Source organism: Neolamprologus multifasciatus, chromosome 10 (genome assembly GCF_963576455.1).
Source record: "Neolamprologus multifasciatus chromosome 10, fNeoMul1.2, whole genome shotgun sequence".
In the NCBI taxonomy this organism is placed as follows: Eukaryota; Metazoa; Chordata; class Actinopteri; order Cichliformes; family Cichlidae; genus Neolamprologus; species Neolamprologus multifasciatus.
The window spans coordinates 23,785,543-23,811,859 of record NC_140448.1 but is presented as its reverse complement, the minus strand read 5'-3'; the positions used below and the strand labels follow the sequence as shown (position 1 = coordinate 23,811,859).

Below are 26,317 nucleotides of genomic sequence, written 5' to 3'. Positions count from 1 at the left end.
AACGAGTGCTTATTTAAGCTGATTTTTATCAGCAGAGGAGGCTGGTCCACAGAGACGGAGCAGGTTGAGATAAAATATAAAGAGCAATTGGATAAAACAAACCATTACAAAATGTCAGTATCGTTTATAAAATACTTTGTACCTTTTTTATTGAATTTCTCAATGCCTCAACAATATCACCTGCTGGCAGGAAAAGATGGGGTAGTCTGGAAGAGGAGGTCAGGATCAATATGTCCTCCTTAGTGTGGGAGCTCTTCATAAATTTAATACACTTCTGGGTAGTTTTTAAATGTTTTTCATGGTGATATGGCTTTACGAGCACATGTCAAATGATACTCAAAGGGAGGATGTGCTTGCTAAGCATCTATGGATTTGGACAGAGGGTGTAGCAGGGACAGTGCACCACAGTGGCGGGAAAAATAATTTGATTCCCAAGCAAAATATGACTTAGCACTTGAAGGAGAAATCCTTTTTCTGCTTCAAGGAGAAAACTCAGTCAGGGAGAACCTTGTGATGGGCCACATAACATCCCTGGGAGTGTGCTCAGAGAATGTGCAGACCAGCTGACAGATGTCCTCACTGACATCTTCAACCTTTCCCTGAGCACTGCTGTCATCCCAAGCTGCCTCAAGGCCACCATCATTGTTCCTGTGACAAAGAAGTCCCCAGTGTCCTGCCTCAATGACTACTGCCCCGTTACACTCACACCCATCATGATGAAGTACTTCAAGAGGCTCGTCATGAGGCACATTAAGACCTTGCTGCCACCCACACTGGACCCACTGCAGTTTGCCTATCGCCACCACCCTCTTGCCCTCACCCACCTGCACAATAAAGACACACGTGTACGAATTCTGTTCATAGACAGTTCCGCATTCAACACAATCTTTCCTCAGCACCTGATTGGAAAACTGAGCCTGCTGGGCCTGAACACCTCCCTCTGCAACTGGATCCTGGACTTTCTGATAGAGAGGCTTCAGACAGTCCAGATCAGTGACACCATCTCCAACACCACCACACTGAGCACTGGAGCCCCTCAGGGCTGTGTGCTCAGCCCACTGCTGTTCACTCTGCTGACTCACGACTGTGCAGCAATGCACAGTTCGAACCACATTATAAAATTTGCTGATGACACAACTGTGGTGGGTCTCATCAGCATGCAGAGAGGAGGTGCAACAGCTAACGGACTGGTGTAGAGTCAACAACCTGTCTCTAAACGTGGACAAAACAAATCAGATGATTGTTGACCTTAGGAGAGCACAGAGAAATCACTGTCCACTTAACATCGATGGATCCTCTGTAGAGGTTGTCAAGAGCACCAAATTCCTTGGTGTCCACCAGGCAGAGAACCTCTACCTCTCCTGGTCCTTCAACACCAGCTCCATAACTAAGAAGGCCCAACAGCGTCTCTACTTCCTGCAGAAGCAGAGGAAAGCCCATTTCCCACCATCCATTCTCACCACCTTCTACAGAGGGACTATCGAGAGCGTCCTAAGCAGCTGCATCACTGTCCGGCATAGTAACTGCACCGTATCAGATCGCAATACCCTACAACTGATAGTGAAAACAGCAGAGAAGATCAATGGAGCCTCTCTTCCCTTCATCACGGACACTTATAGCATCCGCTCCATCCGCAAAGCCACCAGCATTGTGGAGGACTCCCACAATGCTCCCTGGTCGTTGTGTCCTTGGGCAAGGTACTTTACGCTACTGCCTACTGGTGTTGGCCAGAGGGGCCAATGGCGCGATATGGCACCCTCACTTCTGTCAGTCTGCCCCAGGGCAGCTGTGGCTACAACTGTAGCTTGCCTCCACCAGTGTGTGAATGTGAGAGTGAATGAATAGTAGATAGGAGGCCTTTCAAGGCTTTGGGTGCCTTGAAAGGCGCTATATAAATCCAATCCATTAACACTCAGTGATTGGACTGACACATATACACCAAATGACTTTTTGCACAATACTCAGTCTTTTGCACATTTCTATTGCACTGTTGTGTCTGCACCGTCTTGTGTCTGTATTGTTCTGATCTGTCTGGTGATGCACTGTCTTTGTTTTGAGGTTTTTTTTGGGGGGGGGGTTGCAATTTTTGCACATTGCACTTTATGTAGTCCTGTGTTGATTGTCTGTTATATATCATATGTAGCACCATGGTCTTGGAGGAACGTTGCCTCGCTTCACTGTGTACTGTACCATTGCACACGGTTGGAAAGACAATAAAGCCACTTGACTTGACTTGACTAGCTTCATTAACTGTTCATAACTATCAATTAGTTATGATGTACACAGGATCGGTCAGGAGACACTTTTAAAGTTAAATTATTTGTTAGATAGCAGCCGTCTTCAAAGTCACTCAGTTTTTATTTCAGAAGCCTGACCCTCGAGGCAAAAACGTGTTCAATATGTTCAGTCAGTTTGTGCAGTAGTGATTACATAACAGCTAAGTTATATTTACAATAAAGAGATAACAAAGCAGGGCAACAGAGGCATGGTAATTAATTACTGAGGAAATGATTCAAGGTACTATTATATGATCTGTGCCTGCAGAGATGCAAGAAACTAAAAGCTAGTTGAATGCTAGCTAGGAAAAAGCTTGGGGGTATATTTTCTTCTCTTATTTGAAGTAGAAAATTATGGAAATGGAAATTATATTTCAGGTTTATTAAATTAGTCAAGGGCAGCGTCATGTAGTGTGCTGACTGATCTGCTATCCCCACTGTGCAGTAATTTAAGCCTGATTGACTGAAAGTGCAAAAATCCACTGGGATCGCTGGCTGATCACTGAAGACTGAGTTGGTTAAAGAAGCTCTGAAAATGATGAACGCTTAAATTTGAGACTAAATAAATGAATTTTTGTTCATTCTTTACTCCCTGCCAAAACCCAGAGAGTGTCATTTTAGGATGATGTGTAAGTGTAAGAAAGGCTAATAACAACAATGAGAAGGATAGCAGGAATGGTGAATTTAGTTATTAAAAACATGCCACTTGGCTGAGATGACTGATGACATTTTTAGTGAGAGATATTTTCTGCGCCATACATTTATCTTTTTATTTACAGTTTTATTTGTCCTTTGATACTTTTCTTTGAACCTGAGGAGGCGGATTGATTTAATTTATGTACAGGTCCTTTAGCTGCTCTCCCATGTGTCAGTGAATGCTAAGTATTTTAGGTCATCAGCTGACTCATTAGCTTCCTATTTGAATCACATGGTCAGTAAGGAATGATAATAAGCTGTGTCCTAGTCCAGAAAGACATCGGGCAGCAAATAGTTTCCTCCACAACGTGACAAGCATCTGGCTAAGATATACGACAGACCAAAATTCAAAATATCAGGGGATCCATTTAAGAGCCTTTTGTGCTGGCAGCCAGTTAATCTGACACTTTGATGAAAAATCAATAGAGGGGAGAAAGCTGTTTGGCAGCTGCATCTTAATGGTGCTGCTGCCTGAGTTGAAAACAAATTACAGTGTATCAGATTTAAATATCATGTTATATAAAAGCCTTCTTCATATGTGGTTTTGATTTTGTGTAATTTATTGTCTTCATGCCATTAGTGTAGCTTTTTTGTGGATTATGGCTTGCTTGGATCTAATATAATTTTACCAAATTTGGAATAGTTGACAGCTTCCACTCTGTTCTTCCAGTTTCATAGGAAGTGCTTGGTAATCGAGAATGACTATGACCCCGTGGAAACATTCTCTGTTTGGGCCGTTTTCACGTTTTCAATACATATCAGCTGATATTAGGGCTGTGCGATATGACCAAAATATCCCGATATAAGACATCTATCGTCCGATAACGATATAAATAACAAAAATTTAACATTTTCTGTAAATTATGTGAATCTCGGGCAGCTTCACTTGCGTGAAGTGTTTGCAGCTGGGCGTCGTGTACCGGGAGTCGAGTGTTTTAACCGATGCATGAAACTATACATTTTTAGACATAAGTTGTAATGGCCTCTGTTTTCTTTGTGAGTATTTATTACACTGCGTGCTGCAGGAAAAAGCCTGTTCTAACGTTTGAATCTAAGGTTTATTTTTTAGCACCTGACGGCTCTTTTTTTTGCTTCTCATCCGTAAACACTCTGCGTACTCTTTCACGTGATTCAGTTCATTTTGAAAAGTCTCAACAGGATCTTGAGCTTTATTGTGAAAAGTTTATGTGGAAAACAAACAGGCGGACACGCGATGGTTTTACTGGCGCTGTTGCTAACAACAATGCATTAAAACAGGCGCTTGTCCATCAGTAATGTGGTTATATTAAATATAAGAGAGAACTTTAAGAAATTATGACTGTCACTACAGTGACCATCAAAACGATTAAAAAATATTGCCGTAAACAGTTTATTTTGCGACACCAAACGATAGTTGTTTTTTATATCGTCATCTGATATATATCGTTATATGAACAGCCCTAGCTGATATGTATAATAGATGGATAGTACCTTGGCACCATTTCTTACAAAGAATGATCACAAAAAGAGTATCATCTCAAACTGGTTTCTTGTACTCAAATGATCTCCACCTTCACCCGCGCTAATCCAAGAGAGCACCTCCATGGTGGGAGGTTCTCATGAAGGCTGTGCAGCTGACAGATCTGTAGCAACGGTGTGATGCTAACATCTCAATATGGAGCAAAATTTCTGCTGAATGTTTTCAGCACCTTGTTGAATCTACGCTGTAGTCTGAAGGGAAAAGAGGGTCCAACCCAGTACTAGCAAGTTGTACCTAATAAAGTGACCCATAAGGGTCTCATACTGTACATTTTTCATATATAATTTCTTACACAGTGTCTTCTTGAGCTTCCTTTCTCCTCTGCCTCTCACACTGCTTCCATCCCTTGCTTGCTGTGCTCCCTGAAGTGATTTGTATAGGGTAAATTACAACAGTAGCAACAAGTATACACAGTTTTGAGTTGCTGCCTTTAAGAAATCTTATGCTGCAGTTGTGAAGGGTGAAGCTATATGCTTCACCCTTAAGCTGTAAATACTGTTATAGCTGTAAATGCAACACTGACATATTGTAACCTGTTAAGTTGACTTTAGCTTAATTGAAACCACACAGTTCCTGGTGTTTCTGGCCACCACCCAGTGACCTTCTGTTTTAGTTTTGCTCTGGAAAGTCCTGAGCAAAGATTAGCTGCTAAATGCTCCATGTTCATCAGCTAGCTGCTCGCTTTGCTCTTTGGTCCATAATGACAGATATTTGTTCGAGCCATTATTAATATGCAGGTTCTAAATAATTCAGCTTATTCAACTGTGAGAGGATTCTTTGTCACAGCAGCTCCCTTTCAACTCTTCCTGGAAACATTAACAGCTTGGCACATTTGGATATGGCTCGATCTTAAAGTCATTCCACAGATTTTCTCTGGGATTTAAGTCTGGGCTTTGAGGCCACTGAAGGACTTTCACATTCCTGTTGTGAAGCCACTCCAGCGTTGATTTGGCAGCCTGTTTGAGTCCTGTTGGAGGAGAAATTTATTGGCCCCGCTCTTAGGCCCCTGGCAGTCAGAAACATGCTCTTCTTGAGATTTGCCTGCATTTGGATTCCTGCATTGTTCCTTTGGACCTCTGGCCAAGTCTCTCCATCGTCTCTGGCCAAGTCTGAAGCGGCACCATCATGCTGCGAGGTATAGATGGTCTTAGAGGTTTGATCAGCCTCCCCAGTTCCAGCAGACACAGCACTCTGCATTGCAGCAGAAGCATTTTGATTCGTATTTCATCAGATCTTTTTTCTTCTTTGCTCAGTCTATGCTTTGACAAACTCCAGGCTGCTGCCATGTGGTGTTTTTCAGGTGAGCCTGATTTTCTTAAAGGCGGTTGCCACACTATTAGTTTCTGGCCTGACAAGAAATTCCAGCCTGAATGAAGAACGTCCAAGTCTGGCTGGATCGTCGGCAGGTTGTTGGCTATCTTGAAGTTCGAGGTCTCTCCTTGGCAGGTCGCTTGATTAGATCAACAAAAAGAAGGAATGACAGTTTATCCTGTCCAGAATACATCTGATAATTAAATTTTTTGCTTTTTTCATGTTTTCTTGGTTTGAGTTACTGTTGATCCCCAAACCCTTTTTATAGTTTAATTTTATTCCCCATATTACAGATTCTTTATACTATTTACAACATGAAATTTAGACATCAGTCAATCAATCAAATTACCTTGTCTGGTCCAACGAGTCTCAATTTTGCCATAAGTCATAAGTCAAACTTGCCATAGTCAGATGGTTCAGTTAGAAACAGGATGAAACCATGGATTCATCCTGCCTAGTAGCAACAGTTCAGGCGGTTGTGGTACGGGACAATACTTTAGTTTCTTGGTGCCCTTTGGATGCCTGCGTACACCTTGATTGTACCTTCTGTTGCGCTCTCTTTTGTTGTTAAAAAGGCATTAATTCCTCATGGTGTCGATTCAACAAGGAGCTGGGAACATCCCTCCGAGATTTTGATACATACTGACATGATACAGCAGCTTACTGCAGCGTTCTTGGCTGCACATCCATGATAAATAATTGCCACTAAATTTAAATTTTTTGAGCCTGGAGTGTTTATTGAAATTTCTGAGAAATAATAATAATAATAATGATTGAAAAAAAAGAAATTCCAGTTCGCATAAGTTACATGAGTTTCTTTTTAGATGACTTTTGCTACATCTGACATTGTATACACCAGGTTTTAATGGAAAAAACACAAAATTACACTGAGATGTGATTTTGAAGTATAGGGATCAAAAACGTATCAAATATACATTTGGCATCAAGGGGTAAAGTCACAAATACCGTACACGTGAAAGTTTTTGCCTTTTTAGATCCGCTGTGATTGGTCTACTTTATTGGTAATGTGACGACAGTAAACTCACTGTATGCAGAAAAACACGAGACATGAAATTGCACATATTTTCTAAGACTTACCCTCCTGTACCGCATCTATTTTATATGTGGATGTCTTATTAAATGGGAACGTTTTCAGAATATATTTGTGCATTTTTTCCATACAATAGTTTTACTGTTCCGACCAAATTGAGATCAAACTGTATGTGTGTGGCCCATGAACGATTATAAGCTTGACTGGAGAGCCTCAACTTTTCCTCCTTTTGATGCCTGCAACAAAAAAAATTCCTAGCAGACTCTAGACTCGCACTAATTAGCAAATGTTAGCAGGCTCGTGTAGCATCACAAAGTCGCTAGCATGGTCCTACCTTTTTATTTATTCAGCAGCAGAAAGGAAATTTTACTCTCCTCTCCCCTGTACTTTATTCTCCCTCAGTTTATTGGCAGAGCAGCAAACACCTCATAAATCAATCAAATTCAACTCACTTTACTGTGACACTGCAGAAAGATTATTTTAGTGACCTTTGACATTTCTCTGCTCTTCTTTTAGAGTCTACACAAGTGTTTTGGTGATTCTAGATTTCTTTGGTAATAAGAAAGTAACTAAATGCTGATGATTGTGGTAGAAAAGCTTAGCCTAGTTTTTGTCAAAGAGATATTTTATTTTTGTTTCAGCTGAAAGCTGGTATTAAAAATCTAATCTAATTCTGCTAAAGCCAGAGTAAAATAAAGATCTTTGTTAAATCAGCTGTGTTTGTGTAATGAACAGAGAGGCAGAGAGTTTAATGTACACAGAAAGCACTGCTTTATTGACTGCACTGGACTGGACTGGTCTGGACTGGGTTGGATGGGACTGGGACTCCATCAGATGAAGTTGGGAGGAGGAAGGGAGCAGACTGGGTTGGGTGAGGTTGGGGAGGCACGGGGTGGGCAGGGGCATAGTGGGATGCAGCCATCATTAAGGCAACACAAACAGCATGCAGATACAGTCACAGGAAACATCATCATCATCATCATATTGCTTTTCAAAGTCTCGCTTAAAACATCGAAATTGTACAAAAAGGAAGAAAATAGGTTTTTCGCACTAATGAAAAATACATTTTTTGATTTTTTTCCCTCCTACAAAGAAGATTCTAATACAAGAAAATAAATATAGCAAAAAAAGCCAAAAAATAATTTAAAATAGCTCTTCTTTTTCATATATGTTCAATAGTTCTCTTTGCTATTAACAAATGGCACAACATTCTTTGAAACAAAGAATACAGAAGGATAAACTCCTGCAACATTCATATTATTATATTGAAGAACCGATGCAGAGTGGAGGACAAACTGGACATGACAGCAGAGATTTTAACCGTTTTATAAGGACAAATAAAGACAGCAGGAGGAGGAAAAATGTGTCCAAGCTCTGCTTTGAATAGACAGCGCCGATTGGCTTCATGTCGTTTAAATACAACCAATAAGATTCAGGATAAGGATGTCCAATCGTACTTAAGTATGTCATGAGAAAGTAGAAATGAGGGAGAGAGGGAGACTCCTATCTTGTCACAAAAATGGAGATTCAAGGGTGGTGTTTAAAAGTTGCTCTTTGGAGGTTGCCAAAAAAAAGCTAATTTAAATATCTACTTATTTAAACCTGAGGGTGAAACCTTTTTTTTGTTGTTGTTGTATTTAATGAGTCAGGAACTGTCTGCTCTGCACAGAAGAAACGTGCTGAGGGAGAATGGTGAAGACAGAAGCCAAAGAAATACATCAATCAGATAGAAAGTTACACAAAATTAAGGAGAGCAAGAGAGACGGACTGACTGGGGAATGAAGAGAGATCAGAGTGGCAAAATGCAATACATGCAGAGTACAGTACAGAGCGAGGTGGTCACATCTGTTCTGGCACTTCATCCACATTGAGCCATCAATTTTTAACGTTCAGCAGTAACTAGAACAGATGAACGTTGGCTTTTGGTTTCCTGCAGCTGAGCCTTTTGGAAGACAACACGCCTGGTCAGGAGACATGTCAAAGCACTTAAGAAGATGGCCTTTCATCTGTCTGTGATTAATCATTTTAAACGTCACTGCATCTAATCATATAACCGGCACACTGTTTTTAAGATGTGCTTATATTGTGTAGGGACCTTATAAATTTTAAAAGGAGGTTCGACCTGCTACGACCAGCATTTTTCCCCTTTTGGATTTTCACCTATTGGGCAAAAGGACGCTGGTTTGAGACCAGGAATAAACACAGGTCCCCTTTGGGGGACGGGCCATCCAGCATAAAAATCCAATATATGGAGCTACCCAGAAAGGGAGTTAAAGAGCAGCTCCTTCTTAGCATCACAATAATACAGAACACCATCATATAATGTCCTCTAGGCTATAGTAACCTCGGCTGACACTCAGCAGAGGAACCGGTCCACCTGACCTCCTGGTGACCAGATGTTGGCTGTGATGCAGCTTTGTTGCAGGATGAAGACGTGATTAGCGCTCATCCCATCATTCAGGCTTTTAATGTGGCTGTAGATGTACCACAATTTTGTGCGAATGTTTTCTAAAGGTGTGTTCGACAAAACGAAGAGCCATAAATTCTTATTTCTGTGGGGGTGTGAAGGTTAAGGCTGCACCTCTCAATTGATGTTCCCAATGGAAAAACATGAGCTGCGAGCTTGATTGCAAGGTATGCATTAATCAAGCGTGACAGCTGAAGCCCCTGACGGATGTGAGGACTCACGAGAAACTGAATTTATTTGTGTTTTCCATCCGTCTGTCTCCCTTTCTCTCCTCGTCTGTGTGTTCATACGAGCGCATAATTCAAGCAGAAACTTTTTTAATTTCTCGCAAAGAGTTTGTAGCATCTAATTATAGAAACTTGCTTCTTTCTGTTCCTTTCACATTTGTTTGGACACACCTTTAAGAGCGGAGAAGGAGTTGAGAAGAACAAAGGGACGGAGGTGCAAAAGATCAGCCGCCACGTAGGAGGGACGGCTCCCTATGTTTAGTTTTAACTAGAATTATGCCAGTGGACTCTCTCTATTTTGCCTCCTGTTACCACATAAAACTAACAGAACACCCTTAAGCATACAGAGGGATCCAATTTAGGCAATCACAACACCTGTTGGTTCCCTGCAAGTATCGAATCTGGGATAAACACAAGAAGTGACTCAGAGGCAGGAGATAAACATTTGCGTGAATGAGTCAGCTCATGAAACGAGAGAAGAAGAACAAAAAAGTGGGGAAATGGATAAAAATGGAAGGAATCAAGGAGGAGGATTAAAGCGGAGACAGATGGACTGCGTGGTGGAAATTACAAGCGGGAGAAGCAGAGAGACACAGTGCAGACGTCCTCTTAACAAATGATTTTAACCTGCATCTGAAATCCATTCTGCCTCGACGCGATGTATCCAGATTACATTTACACCTGCAAAACAGTGTTGAAATCGCTTTCTTTCCTGTTGCACTTTGGGCGAGCTTCCTGGCTGAACACAGAAGAGACGCTGGGAGACGGCTGGTTTGTCTAAATGGATCTTGGGAGTGTTGTTTTTTTGGATTTACACTTCAATTTGTATGCTGTTATGTGGATGTCTGAACCTCACAGGAGCGCGATGGAAAAACCAGATGTAAAGACAGTTGAATAAACTGTTCATTTGGTGGGTGAGGCAGTGTGAAAAAGCGGGACTTTCCAGGTTTTCCAGGTTTCAAGTGAGATTTCCAAAAGTAAACATTAAAACAAATTGGATTCCAAACCTGGATCTTTTTATTGGTATGAGCTGTTGGTTAAATCTTTTTCTATGAACATAAACAACCAGAGTGAAAGACTGAAAGTGGATAAATGAAAATCTGGTCTTCATTGTGATTTTTAAAGGACAAAGTTGGTGTTATGATATTTTTTTTTTCCTTATTTGAACAAATCCTAGAAAAATACCAAAGCCATCAGCGGTTTATTACAAAAACTTTCTGACATGTTAGACATGATGGGGTCTGTTAGCATTACAGCTACAAAAAGAGCCTCTTTGACAATCATTTTACTGTTGTTACAATGCCTTAAGCTCCCACTTTCAGAGAGTTTTTTCCACTGTTGGATCTGTGTGATGTCATAAAGAGGGGACATGCCTAATATGGCAGCTCTGGCTGTGAACACAGAAGCTTTAACTTGAAAGAAGCTAATAACTGCTTCAGAGTTGGGATGAACCTCGGCCTAGTAAGATAGAGAATGGTTAGTTTTAAGAGTTTTAAACTCTGTTTAAGGAATTGTTTGGTAATGCCGTTTAATTTATGCTCTAATTAGTTCATATCACGAAGTTCTGGTGATTAATAATATATTCTGCCGTAAAAATGAATAGTTTTGTAAGCCGTTTGAAATGGAAGTATCTCTGCTCGGCTCTCGCGATTTGAGTTTTTACATTTTTGCAAAGACAAATCTTGGACGGGGACTGAGCTGTGTGAGGCGAGAGAGCGAGAGGAGGCACGAGGAGGGGAAAGGGAGGGCCTGGTGCTGTTTATATTAGCTGCTTGTTAACCTGACTGTATGGACAGGCTCCGAACAGAACGCAGAGGAAAGAACAAGTTGTACTCTTTTGTCTTTCTTTGGCTCCGGTTCAGCGAACAGTCTCCCTCCTCTCCTTCTTTCTAAACTCTCCCCTTCCCCGCACTTTCCCTCTTTTCAAGCCAGAGTTAAGCAAAGCTGAGTGCAATGTTTTCAGCTCCTCGTGCGTCTGTCATTATTTGTCCTTAAAGCTATAGGTGTCCTTCTTCTTTTTTGATCACCTTTAAAAAGCCATGTGCCAAGGGCCAAGGAGGCTGATCACCGGACAGGGAGAGGAAGAGTTGTGGGCAGGAGCGAGACAACAGGGTGATTGTTTTTAGGGGATTCAGGATGGAGAAGAAGAGGGGAGTTTGCTGGTGGTGGGAGGAGGAGGAGGACGAGGAAGTTGCTGGATGGTGGATGCAGAGTAAGGTACGCAGTGGGTACAGACGGGAGATTTAGTCTGAAAAGATTTCTCCGAGCTGCTGTGGAGGATGAAGCGATCACACGGGTAGAGCATCAATCGCTCTTTGGTTCCACCTTCAGTCACCAAGAGATGCTGGACACAAATAGTGTCGTCCCCTCCCCTTCCCACACACACACACACACCTAAAAAAAAAAGGCACAAAAATAGAAGCAATGCTTTTCGGATGAGTGCTTCTTGAGGTTTGTTGCAGGCTTTGATCCAAAAAAGCAACGCAGTGCTATCAGATTGCTGCTGCATTTACCATTACATTAAAAAAAAAAGGCAGCAAATCTTCACTGCTGTGAAGCTAAACCTGGGGAATGAATATCTGCCATTTCTGATAAATTAACCAAATCAATTTTTAAGATGCGACTGATTGAGTCTCGAGCTCTGAAGGTTGAGTTTTACTTGAGATCAGTTTCTTCCTCGGCAGCAGCTCCGGTTGTGCGACTAAACCTCCGATCTGTGGAGTGTGTGTCTGGGTTCTGGATGCTGAGACCTTTAAGCCATAACTTTGCTGTAACGGAGAGGAGAGCAAAGCGCCAGTAAAAACAGTAGAAGCAGATAATGAGTCAGCTTTCTAGTCTGATACGTGCCACAGCGGCCAGATAAGCATTATAAAAGGAAAAAAAAACAAAACAAACAGCTTGCAAAAGCCTCTTTAAAACACGGAAAATGAAAATGTCTAGTAGTAGTAGTTGAACAGTAATATACATTATTGTAGATGAGTATAAACTCCAGCGGTAGGTAGGTGGGCGGGTTTGTACGGCTGGTGTAGGGCAGCGAAACAAGGACTAGGCATTGATACCAGAAACAGGAAGCACTAAGCAAACTCTATTGTCGTGTGGATACATTTTTAGACAGACCTGCAATTTTCTGCTTTACAAACATTTCAAGACTTCTGATCTAATCCTGCTTTTATTACTGGACTGCTGTCCCTTGTCGCTTGCAGGTATTTATTTCCTAAGCAATACCCAGTCCTGCTTTCACTGATCCCACTACAGCCTCAGACCACTTTCTGGATGAAGGAGCAACCACAGAAGAAGAAACGACATCTTATGAACTGCATCCCGATGCCTCGTGGTTCCCCAGAACCACCTCAGTGCAATAAATTACTTTAAATTGTAAAAATCCAACTTTTTACCACCCCCTAGGAGCAATCATGGAATTTAAAGCCCCGTTTTTAATATCGTCGTTCACCAGAACTGAACATTGCTGTCATTTCTGGATCACCCTAAACTGCTTTTCTTGCTAATGGAAAGTTGTAAATGTGACCCTTCACCCAGCTGAGGGGGTTCTGAGGAGCCCAGCCCTGCTGGTGCACTGATGTTTTACAACAGAGTCAGTACAGTAAACGGCAGCTGTGTGCAGGCGAGGTTCCAATTACCTGCGAGCAATCGGTCTAGTGGAAAGCATCACTGTGTGTAGGTGTGTTTCTGACCTGCCATTATGTGCTTGATGCCCGTCAGTTTATTTCCGTGGTGCAGCATCAGTGCCAACACCTGAGGGAAGAGTTCTGCTCTCAACATACAGCAAGCTGAGGACTGTACAGCTTTTCTGTTGCACATTTTATTGCCTCTCTAAGTGGTGACTTATCACAGAGGAACGTGACCTACCGACACGGATGCTCCGAGTATGAGGATAAAAACTTTCACGCTGCGTCTAATTTTATGGGACACAGCCCAAATAGATAGACAGAGAGCGCGAGAAACCCCCTGCACTAGATCTCCTTTCAGTGTGGATATTCGACCTGACAGAGTTGCAAAATTCAAAGATCATCAGAGCACATTCGGGCTGCGAGCCAACACCCACACCGGCGTACCACACAGAGGATAGCAATGCTTTGAAGTTGCATTCTAGCAGATATTGATAAAAAGAACCTGCAAGAGACTCCAGTCTACATTATCTACGAAGCGGAAGGAGAGGGCATTGAAGCCACACTGTAAATATAGAATAATAACCAGTTATGTTTGCTAAGGCTGCACAGTATCAAGGCAAAAAAAAGAAGATCAGAAGTACAATTTGCTTTGTTTTTGTGTGGAATCTGGCCGTCACCCAGCAGGAAATCTTATATACTGCTAACCAGCTCCACTAATTTAGACCTAAATGAGTATTTTTCAGTCCTTTTTTTGTCCTTCAGGCACTGTGCAGCCTCAGCCTTTGCTACTACATGTTAAGGCCATACATGTGAGGCCTTGTCTAAAACCACTGTCTACAACGTCAGGCTACTCTGAACATTGAATATTGAAACCAAGATTACATTTTTCTGTCTTAGCAACACATGAACGGTAACGAACACCTGGCCGAGGATTCGGAGGCGACACGTCACCGCGTCCTCGCATCGGAACACGAGCTTTGTTGCTCTTTTTTTGTCGTTACTGTAATGTGTCAGCTGTAATAGCCATCGTAGAAGTCCCAAGTTCTCCGCCTGTCCTCGCAAGACTGTGACGCAACAATGCGAGTGCTTCTACCATGGCTACACCTGAAGGGACGAACAGGGGACAGAGACGCAGCGCTGTCACCTGACCTGTGATAATACTCTCCTGCTGTTGGGGAGGGGGTGGCGTTTCGCTCTGAGTAAACTCATGCTTCCTGATGCAGTCAGGACCACATATACATAACAAAAACTTTTACATTGTAACCCTGTTATACCAGCTCTGGGGTTTGTGTAAGCGTCTGTGTGTGTGTGTGCATGCGTGTAAGTGAAAGAGAGCTGTATGTTGTGTGATCAGTTCAGCAGCACTGGCTTTTTTCTTTTTTTTCCCTTTTTTGGAGGGGGTTAATACATGCGAGTCTGTGTTTAACAACCATCACTGGGCATTTCCTGTGGGAATCCCCCCCGTGAATGCAGATCTATCCAGGTTGGGAATTAAAAGCGCCCCCTGGGTTAGAGGAGGTCGAATCACATCTGCTGACCTGGACATCACTGTTCGAGCGGTCTGACAGCTTAATATGTTTGCGTAGATAAGACTGAAATATGCTGCCTTGTAACACAGATCTGTTCTTTGGCATGGTCACTCCAGAAAACCGGGGAGAAGCTGTTCATACAGGAAAACGGAGAAAGTAGAATGGACTTGGGCTTCTGTTTAAATGTGTGTTCATCAGGCCTGGGTCAAGCAGCCCATTAAATCAAATCTTTAAGTCATCCCAGTTTGGTGAGACCCAAAAGACAGTCCCATCTGTTAGCCGATACTATCTGACTTCAGATCAGATGGGTTAAAGTGGGACTGTTGAACCCAGGGCTGATGGTCGTATGCTGTACTGAGAGAAGGAGCATGCTCAGTAGTAGTCGTGTTGGAGTTCAAACAGTGAAGCTTTCCAAATAAGGAAGTTTCTAGACAAACACACATCACTTCATATATTTATATATATATATATATATATACTGTATATGATATAAAATGTGTGTGTGTATATATATATATATCTACGTCTTTCGTTGCTTTTCCATAAATTCTTAACCTTTTATTGTTCTTTTTTATAAGTTTTTTTTAACCCCTGAGAATACCACGGACTGCTTTAAGTACAAAATACAACTCTCTGAGAAAAACAAGAACGGCTCATGTGTTTCGTTTTTTAAAAAACAAAAACAAATTTACAATCAAATCAATTCAGGGACTTAAGAGCGCAGGCCTCTGAAGCTGATTATTACACTGTCTACGTCCATCCAGTAGGAACAAGACATGCCTCAGAGCCATCAGTTGTGAAAGCTTGGCCACGTCAAACAAAAGCGGCTGCCACGTTGGTGCCTGACAGTGTTTACGTCTTCATAGAACAAAATAATAAGCTGCATAGGTACACATGGGTGATCTGACTAATAAAAATGACTAATTTCCTCTAATTTTACATATAGTTTTATGTATATCCACATGCACTGAATGCATTCCAAGTGATCCCGCTTCCACTGGACACATAAACAGCAACATCAGAAAGCCAAAACTGAGGATTCCTCCTCTTGTGAACCAAAGCAGAATTTCAGCTGCTCTTGAGGTTGAATTTGTGTCACATGATGTCAGCTGCTGTAGCAAGAATTTACCCCTGAACTACACAATGCATGGCCACCCTAACCAGTCTGTAACTGTTTATAAAACATGTCTCTCAGGCTTGGCTTACATGAACACAGCTACCCACTCCATATGAAAAAGCAAAACTGTACTGCTGATTAACCAAACCCCAAAATTAATACTATTTGCAGTAATGTGCATGGAATTTTAAATAATCTCAAGTCTAATAATCAAGTCTAATTTTCAATGGCAGCAACATTGTGCCCGCAGTGTAACTGGCCAAACTCTGGTTATTGATGGCTCTGGGCTGCAGTGATGTAACTTAGGGGGGCACAGAGCAGCAGGCAGCTCTTTGCACTGAAAGCACGATGTTGCTCTGCGTTGCAAGTTGCTGCATATGCTCTGTTGATAAATGGCAAGCGATGCATTTCCATCCTTTCAGGCACTACACAATTGTTAAGGTGACAAGGAGCCCAATGCCGGCTACGCTCAGTAGCCACTCCAATGGGATTTCCTTTTGGCTTGATTGTTACAAATCCGATTGACAAACGACTGATTGATCTACTCAGCGATTGTTTGGTTGATTTGGAAAGTTGGCGGCGATTGAGGGGGACGCAGGGCCACAGGGCAAGTGAAAGAAAGGCACAGAGTTTGTACGACGATTTTTCTCCAAAGACCCGGGAGTTAAAAGAACGCGGAATTAGGAAGAATTTGAAAGCAGCTGACAAAAAGTCAGACCAAATATTTCAACGACGGCTGCGGTGTGAGCAAAAGGGATCCGCTTATGGTAGTTTGTGTGTGAGTATGTTTGTGTGTGTCTGTGTCTGTGTGAAAATCTGAATGAGCACCAGGGTTGGGGTCAATGTGTTCGCTATTCAGAAACTGGCAAAGCTGGAGATTTGTAGATTTTTTTTTGTTGTTGTTTTTTCTTTTATGAACTAAAACGTGAATTTGAGAATGAAGGATTCAGTGTACATTTTTCAAACCGAGTCAACGAGGGAGGAAAATTGACCCCAACCCTGAATGAGCATCTATTATACACACAAGTGCTTACATTACAGCTCTTATGACTAGCTATGTTGTGCTTTTCAAGGCTGAATACAAGTTGTCACCCGCTGTACATATTCAGACCAACTCTGGTGTGAAATTGTCTTTTCCACTGAACATATTCAAGAAAACAAGCACTCACTGGATGCAACTCGGGCCACAAAGGCCGAGAATGAAGCATACCCTGAAACCAGCTTGAATAATAATAATAATTATAATAATAATGCCCCAAAGTGTTTGTTCCCAAGTCTGGCAGATACCACAGACATGAGGCCAGAACTGGGTGCTTCGTTCGACGCCCAGAAATGAAATGATTCTGAAATATACAACACAAAAAAAAAAAAAAAAAAAACTCAAGAGAAAGAGACTGAAGGTAATGTTTGTTTTCAATCTGCTGAATGTATCACATCTTATGATAAGCTAACAACAAACTGCAGTCCAGTGGAGAAGCTTTTCTGTATGATAGGCAAACGGCTACATTCAAATCCCCTCTGTCCTAAAAAACAGAGCAGGTTAGGAGCTGGGGATTTTCCACTGATGGATGCGATCGGGATTTTGGTTGAACAAAGCCATCCAGCCGTGTTTTTATAGACTGTATGCTGGGCACAGGTGGGAAAAAACAAAAACAAAAAACAATTAGCCAGCGGGATTCTGCTTGGATAACTGCTTGTGTGTATTTGTCTATTGGAAACTCAGTTCTTTAGGAAGCCAGCACGCTTCTTCTCAGCAGGTCCTCGTTCCCGGAGTGCAACTGCGGCAGGCGGAGCTTGCGCCCACCGGTGCGCGTGTCCGAATCGCTCTGCTCGCCGTCAGAGAAGTAGCCATCAGTCTCAGCAGCGTCTAACAGGGATACGTCTTTCCCTGCGAGTGGCAGGTCCATGGACTCGAACCCCGCTACACCTCCGGTGACGCCCCTCCCTCTTGATTTACCCTGGCGGGACAGACGGTGCCGCGGGGTCCCGCCACGAAAGATTGTCCCACCGTCGGGAATTGTGAACCCAAGACCAGAGACCGGTGGGTTTGAGCCCACTGTGAAACCAGATCCAGCCCCTGATACTACACCATTCCCTGCATGGATGCCATCCCAAGGACTGTTATCCTCCGAGATGTGACAGGAATCCATTTTGGAGATGGGCGGCTGTGGCGGTGGGTCCCTGTGAAGGTCAGAGCTCCTGGTCTGGTGGTGATGGAGGGGGTGGTGCACGGTCTTGGAGGAGCCTTTGTTCTTTTCCCCTTTCCGACTCACGTGGCCAGACTTTTCCTCCGCCACGTTTGCCCAGAGCCTCTTTGCGGTGGAGGGGCTGCCGCCAGCGGACGCAGCAGCTGCAGACAGGAGCGTCTGAGGCTGGGCCGGAGCGGTTGGTTGTGCACGAACACGGGGCTTGTTGCTCCCTCTCGGTTTGCGCCCCAACTGGGGTGTTTTCCAGGTGGACTGCATGGAGTTCTCCATCATTAGGTTGAGCAGGCTCTCTTCGCCCTGCAGGAGCTGGATGGAAAGAGGAGAAAGGGAAGAAAGGGAAAAATTGGTGATGAAAGAGGAAAACGGATGAGGAACAAACAAATCTTTTCATGTTTAAAAGTGAAATAACACAAACTATATAAAAGATATAAGTGAAAAGTTGACTGATACAATAGTTAATCTGCTCATTTTTGATTTTGTGGTTTGGAATATTTTGGAACAAAAACTCCCCACCCACTCCCACCTACCCACACGTCCAACAGCTCAGCAGTTTAGACTGTGAGCTACCGATGTCACAATTTGTTCCTGAGCAAAAAAACCCGACTAAATGACAAAGCTGATCTGTTCTGTTGGCACTCTACATCGTGATCTTTTATTTCTTCAGGGTATGATTCTGTTGAATCTCTAACACTTTTTGTTTTTAATAAACAGCTCTTGCGTTTATTGATTTTAAACTACACCCCTAATATTAACTTGCGACATGTGGGCTTTGTTTAAATTACATCATTGTTTATTTATGCAGATCTTTGTTTCTGAAAGATAGCAGGTTCCTGTTTAATTGGAAAAAATGACTGCGGTTGTGTTTATTGTTCTTTAAGCACATCCAAAAACAGCAGCGCAATCTGGTGAGAGCGCCCTGCCAGCCAGCACACAAACAGCACGTTCCTGGGGGGAGAACATCTTTGCTCTGATTAGCAGATCGATCAATTTACAATAAAAAACTAACAAGCTAAACTATATAAAACCACACCCAATCTAAAGAATCGATGATCAGGTCTTTGTTCAAAGTCAGATGAACTTTTTCAAGTGTCAAAACTGCAAACTGACGCTGTGCTGGCTGACTGGCTTACCGCAGACTCGATGAAATGACTGAAACTTGAGTGAAAAGCACTATCATGCAAACTTTTGGACCATCACAAACAGCTGTAGCAGCTGTTTGTGATGGTATGATGCTGATGATATTCTATATTTCCGATCAGAAAAACACATTAGTTCATTGTTTAATACTTTCTGAATTCCCCAACTTGTTTGTGGCTCTCAGCCCTAAAACTACTGGTTCCCACTTAAGTAACAAATCTTTAAAAACGGCTTTATAGTGGTGTTTATGTACACATTAATGTCTAAAACAAATTTAGAATCTAATTTCTAAATCTGAATTTATGTTTCAACATCAAAAAGGTGATAAGTTGAGTCATTGTGACCCCTGTCAGTTCGAGGGACCAGTCTAACCAGACCCAGGATAGGTGGGGTCTGGTTAGACCGGACCCCGGGATAGGTGGAGAGCTGGCGCCTCTTTGCTGAGCTCACAGAGGCTACTGAGCGGGGATGCTAGCCACATCCAAGACGATGCTGCTGGAATGTGTCCGCTGGATGAGGAATTTATTGGCGAGGCAGCTGCCCTTTGCTCAGTTTTTAAAAAAAAATGTATATAGTCACAAATATGCATGTACACATCTGTTCATTATTAAAAAAGCACAGATTAGCTTCGCCTGTGTCCACAGTTGTGGACACAAATGCAACAAAGTTCTGTGGGAAACACTGTGGCCTCCCTCATGTGTTAGGATGGTGATCAAAATATACACAGATTCATTTATGACTGCTTTTTAAAAAAATACTTGTCCATTAATACAAGCACCATTCAGGAATAGTACCAGTGCTCATTTCTAGTTGAAACTAACAAAAAGTAATTAAACTGAGCAAATGATTTCTAATATATGTGGAAAAGAAACGCTGGTCGTGGAGTGTTTTAGACTGAATTAATGCATAAAAGTGAACTTGTCTGTGTATGTTTCATTTTCTTGTACACTTTAGCCGTTTTTCCTTCCTCGACTAAGAAGAACGCTTCACTTTTTTACTTATGTAGCTGTTTGTGTCGGCGTGGCCTCTTCACAGGAAAGTCCTTGGCACACGTTTCGTTCACTGGTGAAGTGGACTGGAATTCGGGTCAAGATGTAACGGTCTACTCACAATGTTGCATTAGCAAACCACTTTTCTTTTCCAAGTATTGAGCAAGACGTTTGTGTTGTATTCATCTCTTATCATAACATGTTACAGCTGCAGTTCACCTGGTAAAGCAAGCACCCCATTGTACTGAAGGCTTAAGTCCTTACTACAGCAGTCTGACCCATTGCTGCGTTTCATTCTTTCCGTCTCTCTCTCTGCTAACACATCGTCTTCTGTGCCCTCTGCTCCTGAAGCCCTACCTGGTCAGAAAGCAGGCTGCCGCTCTTGTCCCGATGTTGGGCACCCAGAGCCCACTGGCTCAGCATGTCGTCAGCGGTGATCTGAACCGACTGGGCGAGCCAGCTGTCGAACAAAGAGTTGTCCAACGGGAATGACTTTGACAAACCTGAGGAAAGGGGAAGAGGGCATAAGCAGGGAGAGGGGAGGTGCAGGAAGGGAGAGTAAGAGGAAGCAAGAAAAATGGGAGAAAAATTGGATGAAATTGGTAGAAGTGAATAGAAGGGAAGAGGCAGAAGGGAAGAGGAGGGAGAAAACAAAGCAGACAGGTGAGGGGTGTTGCATATTTTTCATGAATAAGAAAATAAAGGTAAAAGATCGAAAGCCTCCTTTCAATCTGATGTGTTTTAGATTATTGTAATGTTACATATATATCCAAAGGGAGCACGAGCTTCAGGGCAGGAATGGATGGATGGACATTCTTCTTCAGGATTTTCTGGTACAGAGCAGAATTCATGGCTCCATCGATTACAGCAACTGTGATGCTCCTGAAGCAGCAAAGCAGCTCCAGGCCATCACACTACCACAGCACCACCACGTTTGACTGCTGGTACGATGTTGGACACAAATCTTCGGAAAAGTTCGACTTTTGTCTTGTCAGTTCACAGAATATTTTCCCTAAAGCTTTGGGGATCATGAAAATGTTTTTCTGGTAAATGTGAAACGAGCTTAGTCTCCTTACTGTTGAATCATCAGTCTGTCAGGCACGTTGATTCAACAGGTCTGGCAGTAATGAAGCCTGGGTGTGGCTAGTGAAATTAAACTCATACAAAATGTATTTAACAATGTAGTTAATCACAGTCAACTCATCAAGGAGGGGCAATAACGACTTCCTCACACAGGGCCAGGTAGGTTAGACTGGTGGGTTTTCCTGTTTCTCTAAACGAATAATAATTTCAAGCCTGCATTTTGTATTTGTCTAATATTCAAACTAAGGAATCAGGAAGGAGGCAAATCATCTTTCTCAGCACTGTATATGTGTAAGTAGAGCAAGCACAACAATGGTTTGGATCTGGAGCAAAATTACCAATGAAGGCGTTTGCTTTGTGTTTTAAAGTTTGCATCCAAAATTCGTGAATATCAAAGACAAAGCACTTAAATTAGATGACAATGTCCAAGTAAAAATAGAGTTGATGTCTCCTTGCCAAAAAAAAAGGATGCGTTTAATGACTTCTCCAACACTGGTGTGTTTACAGGACTATCTCAGCCTGGATTATGTGCAGCGTGAGTGTGTTTAGTATCTGTGTGTGTGTGAGTCTGCAGACAATGCTCCCTCCTTTTAAGTGTTTGCATGTGTGTCTGTATAATTAGGAGATTTTCATGGCTCCTTTTCTATCATTGTGGGCTGTGAGAAGTACTGCCAAAGCGCCGCATGTCTGTCTGCAGCATTTTAGGATTTCTTCTTCTAATATAAAAGCACAGACAAACTCATTTTAACAATGTACCCACACTTTCACTTGTCAAATATTTAATTTAAGTGGAGAAAGATGGATGGTGGACGTGGCGCAATGTTAACAGTTAAAAAGATGATAAAAACAAACCCAACACAAAGAACAAGCAAGTGTCAGAAATCCTCACTCATTATATTTTGGAAAACAGAAAGAATCTGACATTTTATAGTTGTGTGATTATAATTATGTGGTATTTAGTCCACTAAGTGTAAAGTAGTGTTCAAGTGATGGTAATTGCTCAAACACTGCATCACGAAGTGGCCCAAAAGAAAACAGGCAGACAAACAAGAGGAAACAAAGCAACTCATCGCAACCATGGATTTCACATAAAGGATAGACATCACCTTTTGACTAGACTTCAGTATTTTTCATCTGCAGCGATAAACCGTTCGGGGGCAACACACAGACACCGATACGCAAATCAGGATTTATTAACAAACTAATAAAATACTAGAAATTCAATCACTAAAACCAAGCGCAAACATCTCGGACAGGCTGTACCTCACAGCAATAATATTTATTATTTGCCACATAATTCCATTAAAATTCGTCAACAGGCACAGACGGCACAATCGAAGCAGAGAGGTCCAATTCAGCAATTCAAATTAGTTTAGGTGAAACCTAGTACACAGACTTGCTAAAGGTGCCTATGTCAGGACACTTACCACCACCCAGATGGATGAGCAGAATTAAAAACCCACCCCCTGGTGAGCTCTTACAAAGGGGAAAACTATCCATGGAGGTCAAAACATTTTATTTTTTAGCTGTAAACATGATTACTGTAACTGGACATGGGAGTCCACGGGGACTTGTTTGCTTTCGAAGCCAGCTTCTAGTGGAACTACAGGTTTTGGTACTTGTGTTTGGCTTAATTTATAAGTGACTGCTGATCACAACATAACCTGCCATATATCAGTCTGGGAAGATATACTGGGTATAAAATTGTCACAAGAATGCACGTCAACATTTAGTTAATCAATGTAGTGTGTGATTTTGGACACGACCTTCTATTTACACGGTAAGGAAAGTCAGAGTGGTCAGTGCGAAGAATTATATTCTGGATTACTTTTGAACAACCTTAAAATGAAGTTTGCTACTGTGTAAGGAATTTTACATTCCTCTCATTCTTGAATTGTGGTGTGGTAGTCGAGTCTAGTTAAGGGTAAGAAAGCCTCATGTGACACTTTACATGATGCCTTTGGAGCCTGTTCTCTTTTTTAAATGACCAACCTCTGATATTATCTAGTAGTGAATGTTTAAAAACTCATATATTGCATAAGGCATTCAGTGACACCAATATGACTGCAATCATAACCTATGATACAGTCTGTAGTTGTCTTAATCAAATACAGGTACAGGTTTGGGTGTATATACAGTATCATAATAGAGCTCACTTCCACTGTGAGTCGAATGAAGTGCAAATGTTATTGCAAAAAAAATCTAAGTATGACCTTTCAGGCATCAAGTGAATAAAAATAATCAAGTTTATTGATCTAATTTAGTCCAACCAAGAGCACTGGGAGATAGTCATACTGTCTTCAGGGAACAAATGCATCTAAATAATCGATAGCAGCCATATACACATCATCAGGAATGCAGAGAATGAAGACAAAACTTTGCAGAAACTGAAAAGTACTCATAAATGTGGATATTTTTGTGATCTGAGCATCTTTCTCTCTTTTATTTTTGCAACCTCGTTGTAAATCATCACTGCTTATAATGATCTGGCAAGCAGGACAGCAGGAGGTGCTGTTAGGGTGCCTTTAACACAAGCTATCTAACACACACACACACAGACACGCACACACTGAGCTGGTAGTTTCCATGACGCAGCATGTCTCTGCAGGAATTGAGAGAGCTCAGAGGGAGGGAATAGGTGACGGAAAGGGGGGGCGGGGGGGGGGGTGGGAAGACAGTGAAGAAGTGTGAAGAAGACAGGGAGGGGTGATGGAGCAGAAGGGAAATGAGCAGAGTTCAGAGAGAGGAAATCAGGAGACCAACATAAACATGCCACCCTGTTACTATGTCCAGTTCGGTCAGGTACAACATCCATGTACATCATGATTTGTTTAGATGTGATTATTTAACACAAATCCATTCTATTGCATAATAGACAGAAATCTGGTTTAGTTTATATGCCTTATGACATCTTACAGACTTATCTGGGAACAATTTTTCATGTCTAACTTATAGCCTGTTGTTGGGTCTGAGTTCTGTCTGCAGTATTTCTGTGTATCATCTTAAGGTGGCAGTTGTGGCATGTATAAAAAAAACTGATTATGCAATGTCTTTGTTTTTTCAGGACATGTTTTTCACATTTATCCAGGTTTTTGCCTCAGCATCTCTCATTTAAGCACAATCTGCCTGTACAATAACAGCCACAGTTTATTACCTTATTTTATTTAGTATTTTTCTGTTGTTGCTTGGCATGTGATAAAGAAAAAATGTTAATAAATGTCTGTAAATCAAACCCCAGTTAAAAATGTTCGCCGACGCTACAGATCTTGCTTTCGTTTCCTATGCATTCATATGTTTTGGATCATCATGCTAACATCAGGAAAGGGAACCTTTAGATATAAACACGAGTATAAATAAACATAAAGTATTGTTTTACTTGCTGTTTAAGGAGACAGGGAAGATAAAGTCCTCAAACAGATTTTCATGAGAAACCTACTAATGGCAACACTTTGTCATTTAAACCAAATTGCAACACTGTTTCCACCTTCTTCTTTTTTTGGTACAGTCAAGTAATTAGCTGATGCTGCAGTAAGGCTAATGACAAGGAAATATTTCTTTTCCTGGTACTTTTGCAAGCTAATGCTAAAGAAAAAATGGCGTTGGAGTTAGTAAACACTAGGCTGTCTTATGGCACACAGAACAACAAGAATTGCCAGCTAGTGCTAGCTAATGCAATGCAGGGTAAGGGACACAGCAGCACCAGGATAGGGCGAAGACCAGAGCCAGTACATAAGAAAGACAGAGCGAAAAGATGCTCCTGTAACTAATATGCTCGTCTTTTATGTGCAGCACTTTGTGTCATGTATAACGTTGCAAACACATAGTGTTGGGTTAGTTTGCTAAACGTAGCAATGCTAGGAGTAGTTTTTAACGTACAAATGTCCACAACTTGGTACAAAATGTGATTACAAATGGCTTCAGTTGCTAGGTTACATTCCAGTTAGTTCAGGCTGCCTGAAATAGCTTGCTTCTGGCATAAGACAGGGTTTTATTGATGTTTCAGGCTCTGTTGCCACTGATGTTTATACGTTTTGGTTGTCTTTGTATTTTGTTGAATGTACAATGTACGTATTTTTCTGTGTGTATTCTAGTTTACGCAACTGTGTTGACCGTACTGATGTCTTTCTTTCAGACTTTAAAAATCAGAAATACATTTTCCTAATTAAGGAGTGAAGTCAAATAAAGGGACACAATAATGGGAACTAGAATAAAATCTTTTGTTGTTGCCTACCATTTCTTCTTTTTTCACTCTGTGCTACCAATTTGTCCAAAAGCAAATTCATCTCACACATTACTGTTGGCCTCATTATCTTTGTGACCAAAAGGCATCTTGTTTCGTTAGAGCTGTTGTCAGAAGGCACAAACCAATTACTGGATAGTTTTAAGATAACCTATTTGTTTCTCTCTCTGCTGTAAAATCTTCGCTCTCAAATTTCAAAGTAAAGAGAAACACAAGAGATTCTCAGAAAGGTTAACCTTGCTTTTATGATCCACTATTTAATAAGCTGTTATTTAATAAACAGAGAGCATGTTTTTAATATTTTCAGCAATGTGGTTTCGTTTATTTTTATTCAAGGGTTTGTTAAATCTAAAAGCCTTTTAAAGCTCTTTTAAAGTCACTGTAACTAAGGCAGTGCAGACCAATGTTCTCATCTGGTCCTATTACTGGTATTTGATATCTAAAGGCATCGACTTTATTCACATCTGAAAAAATGACATTTAAAAAAGTAAAGAAGAGACGGGAGAAACACCCTTCAATGATTTTGTGAGTGTTCATGTTTTGCAACTTGTCCACCAGAGGGCGCTATGAAACTCGAGGCCACAATCAGGTAACCTGAGCAGAATCAAGTAAACAACTAAATAAATTCCCACACATAACGAGGACATTTATTTATTTTTATTTTCAGTGTCTGAAAGAAAAACTTAAACTGTCCCAGTATTGGATTTTTCAATCACCAAATACTGATATCGGTCTTAAAAAATCATATATTCGTTTGCCTCTACTATTTGTATACTATTTTATAAATCATAAAATCGATTTATAAAATAATCGATTTTATAAATCCATAACTTTGTTTG

General features: G+C 41.6%; 1 protein-coding gene across 2 annotated transcripts in view; it reads right to left on the bottom strand.

Annotated features, from left to right (window-relative positions):
• Positions 1-7,600: 7,600 nt before the first annotated feature.
• Positions 7,601-26,317, bottom strand: part of jade2 (jade family PHD finger 2) — a 226,654-nt gene continuing 207,937 nt past the window's right edge. For both annotated transcript variants that reach the window (XM_085175897.1, XM_085175896.1), the window contains 2 exons: positions 20,513-20,658; positions 7,601-18,335 (listed from right to left, as the gene is read on the bottom strand). In XM_085175897.1, the coding sequence (XP_085032023.1) occupies positions 17,550-18,335; positions 20,513-20,658 (932 nt within the window). In that variant the 3' untranslated portion in view covers positions 7,601-17,549. The remainder of the gene's footprint in view (positions 18,336-20,512; positions 20,659-26,317) is intronic.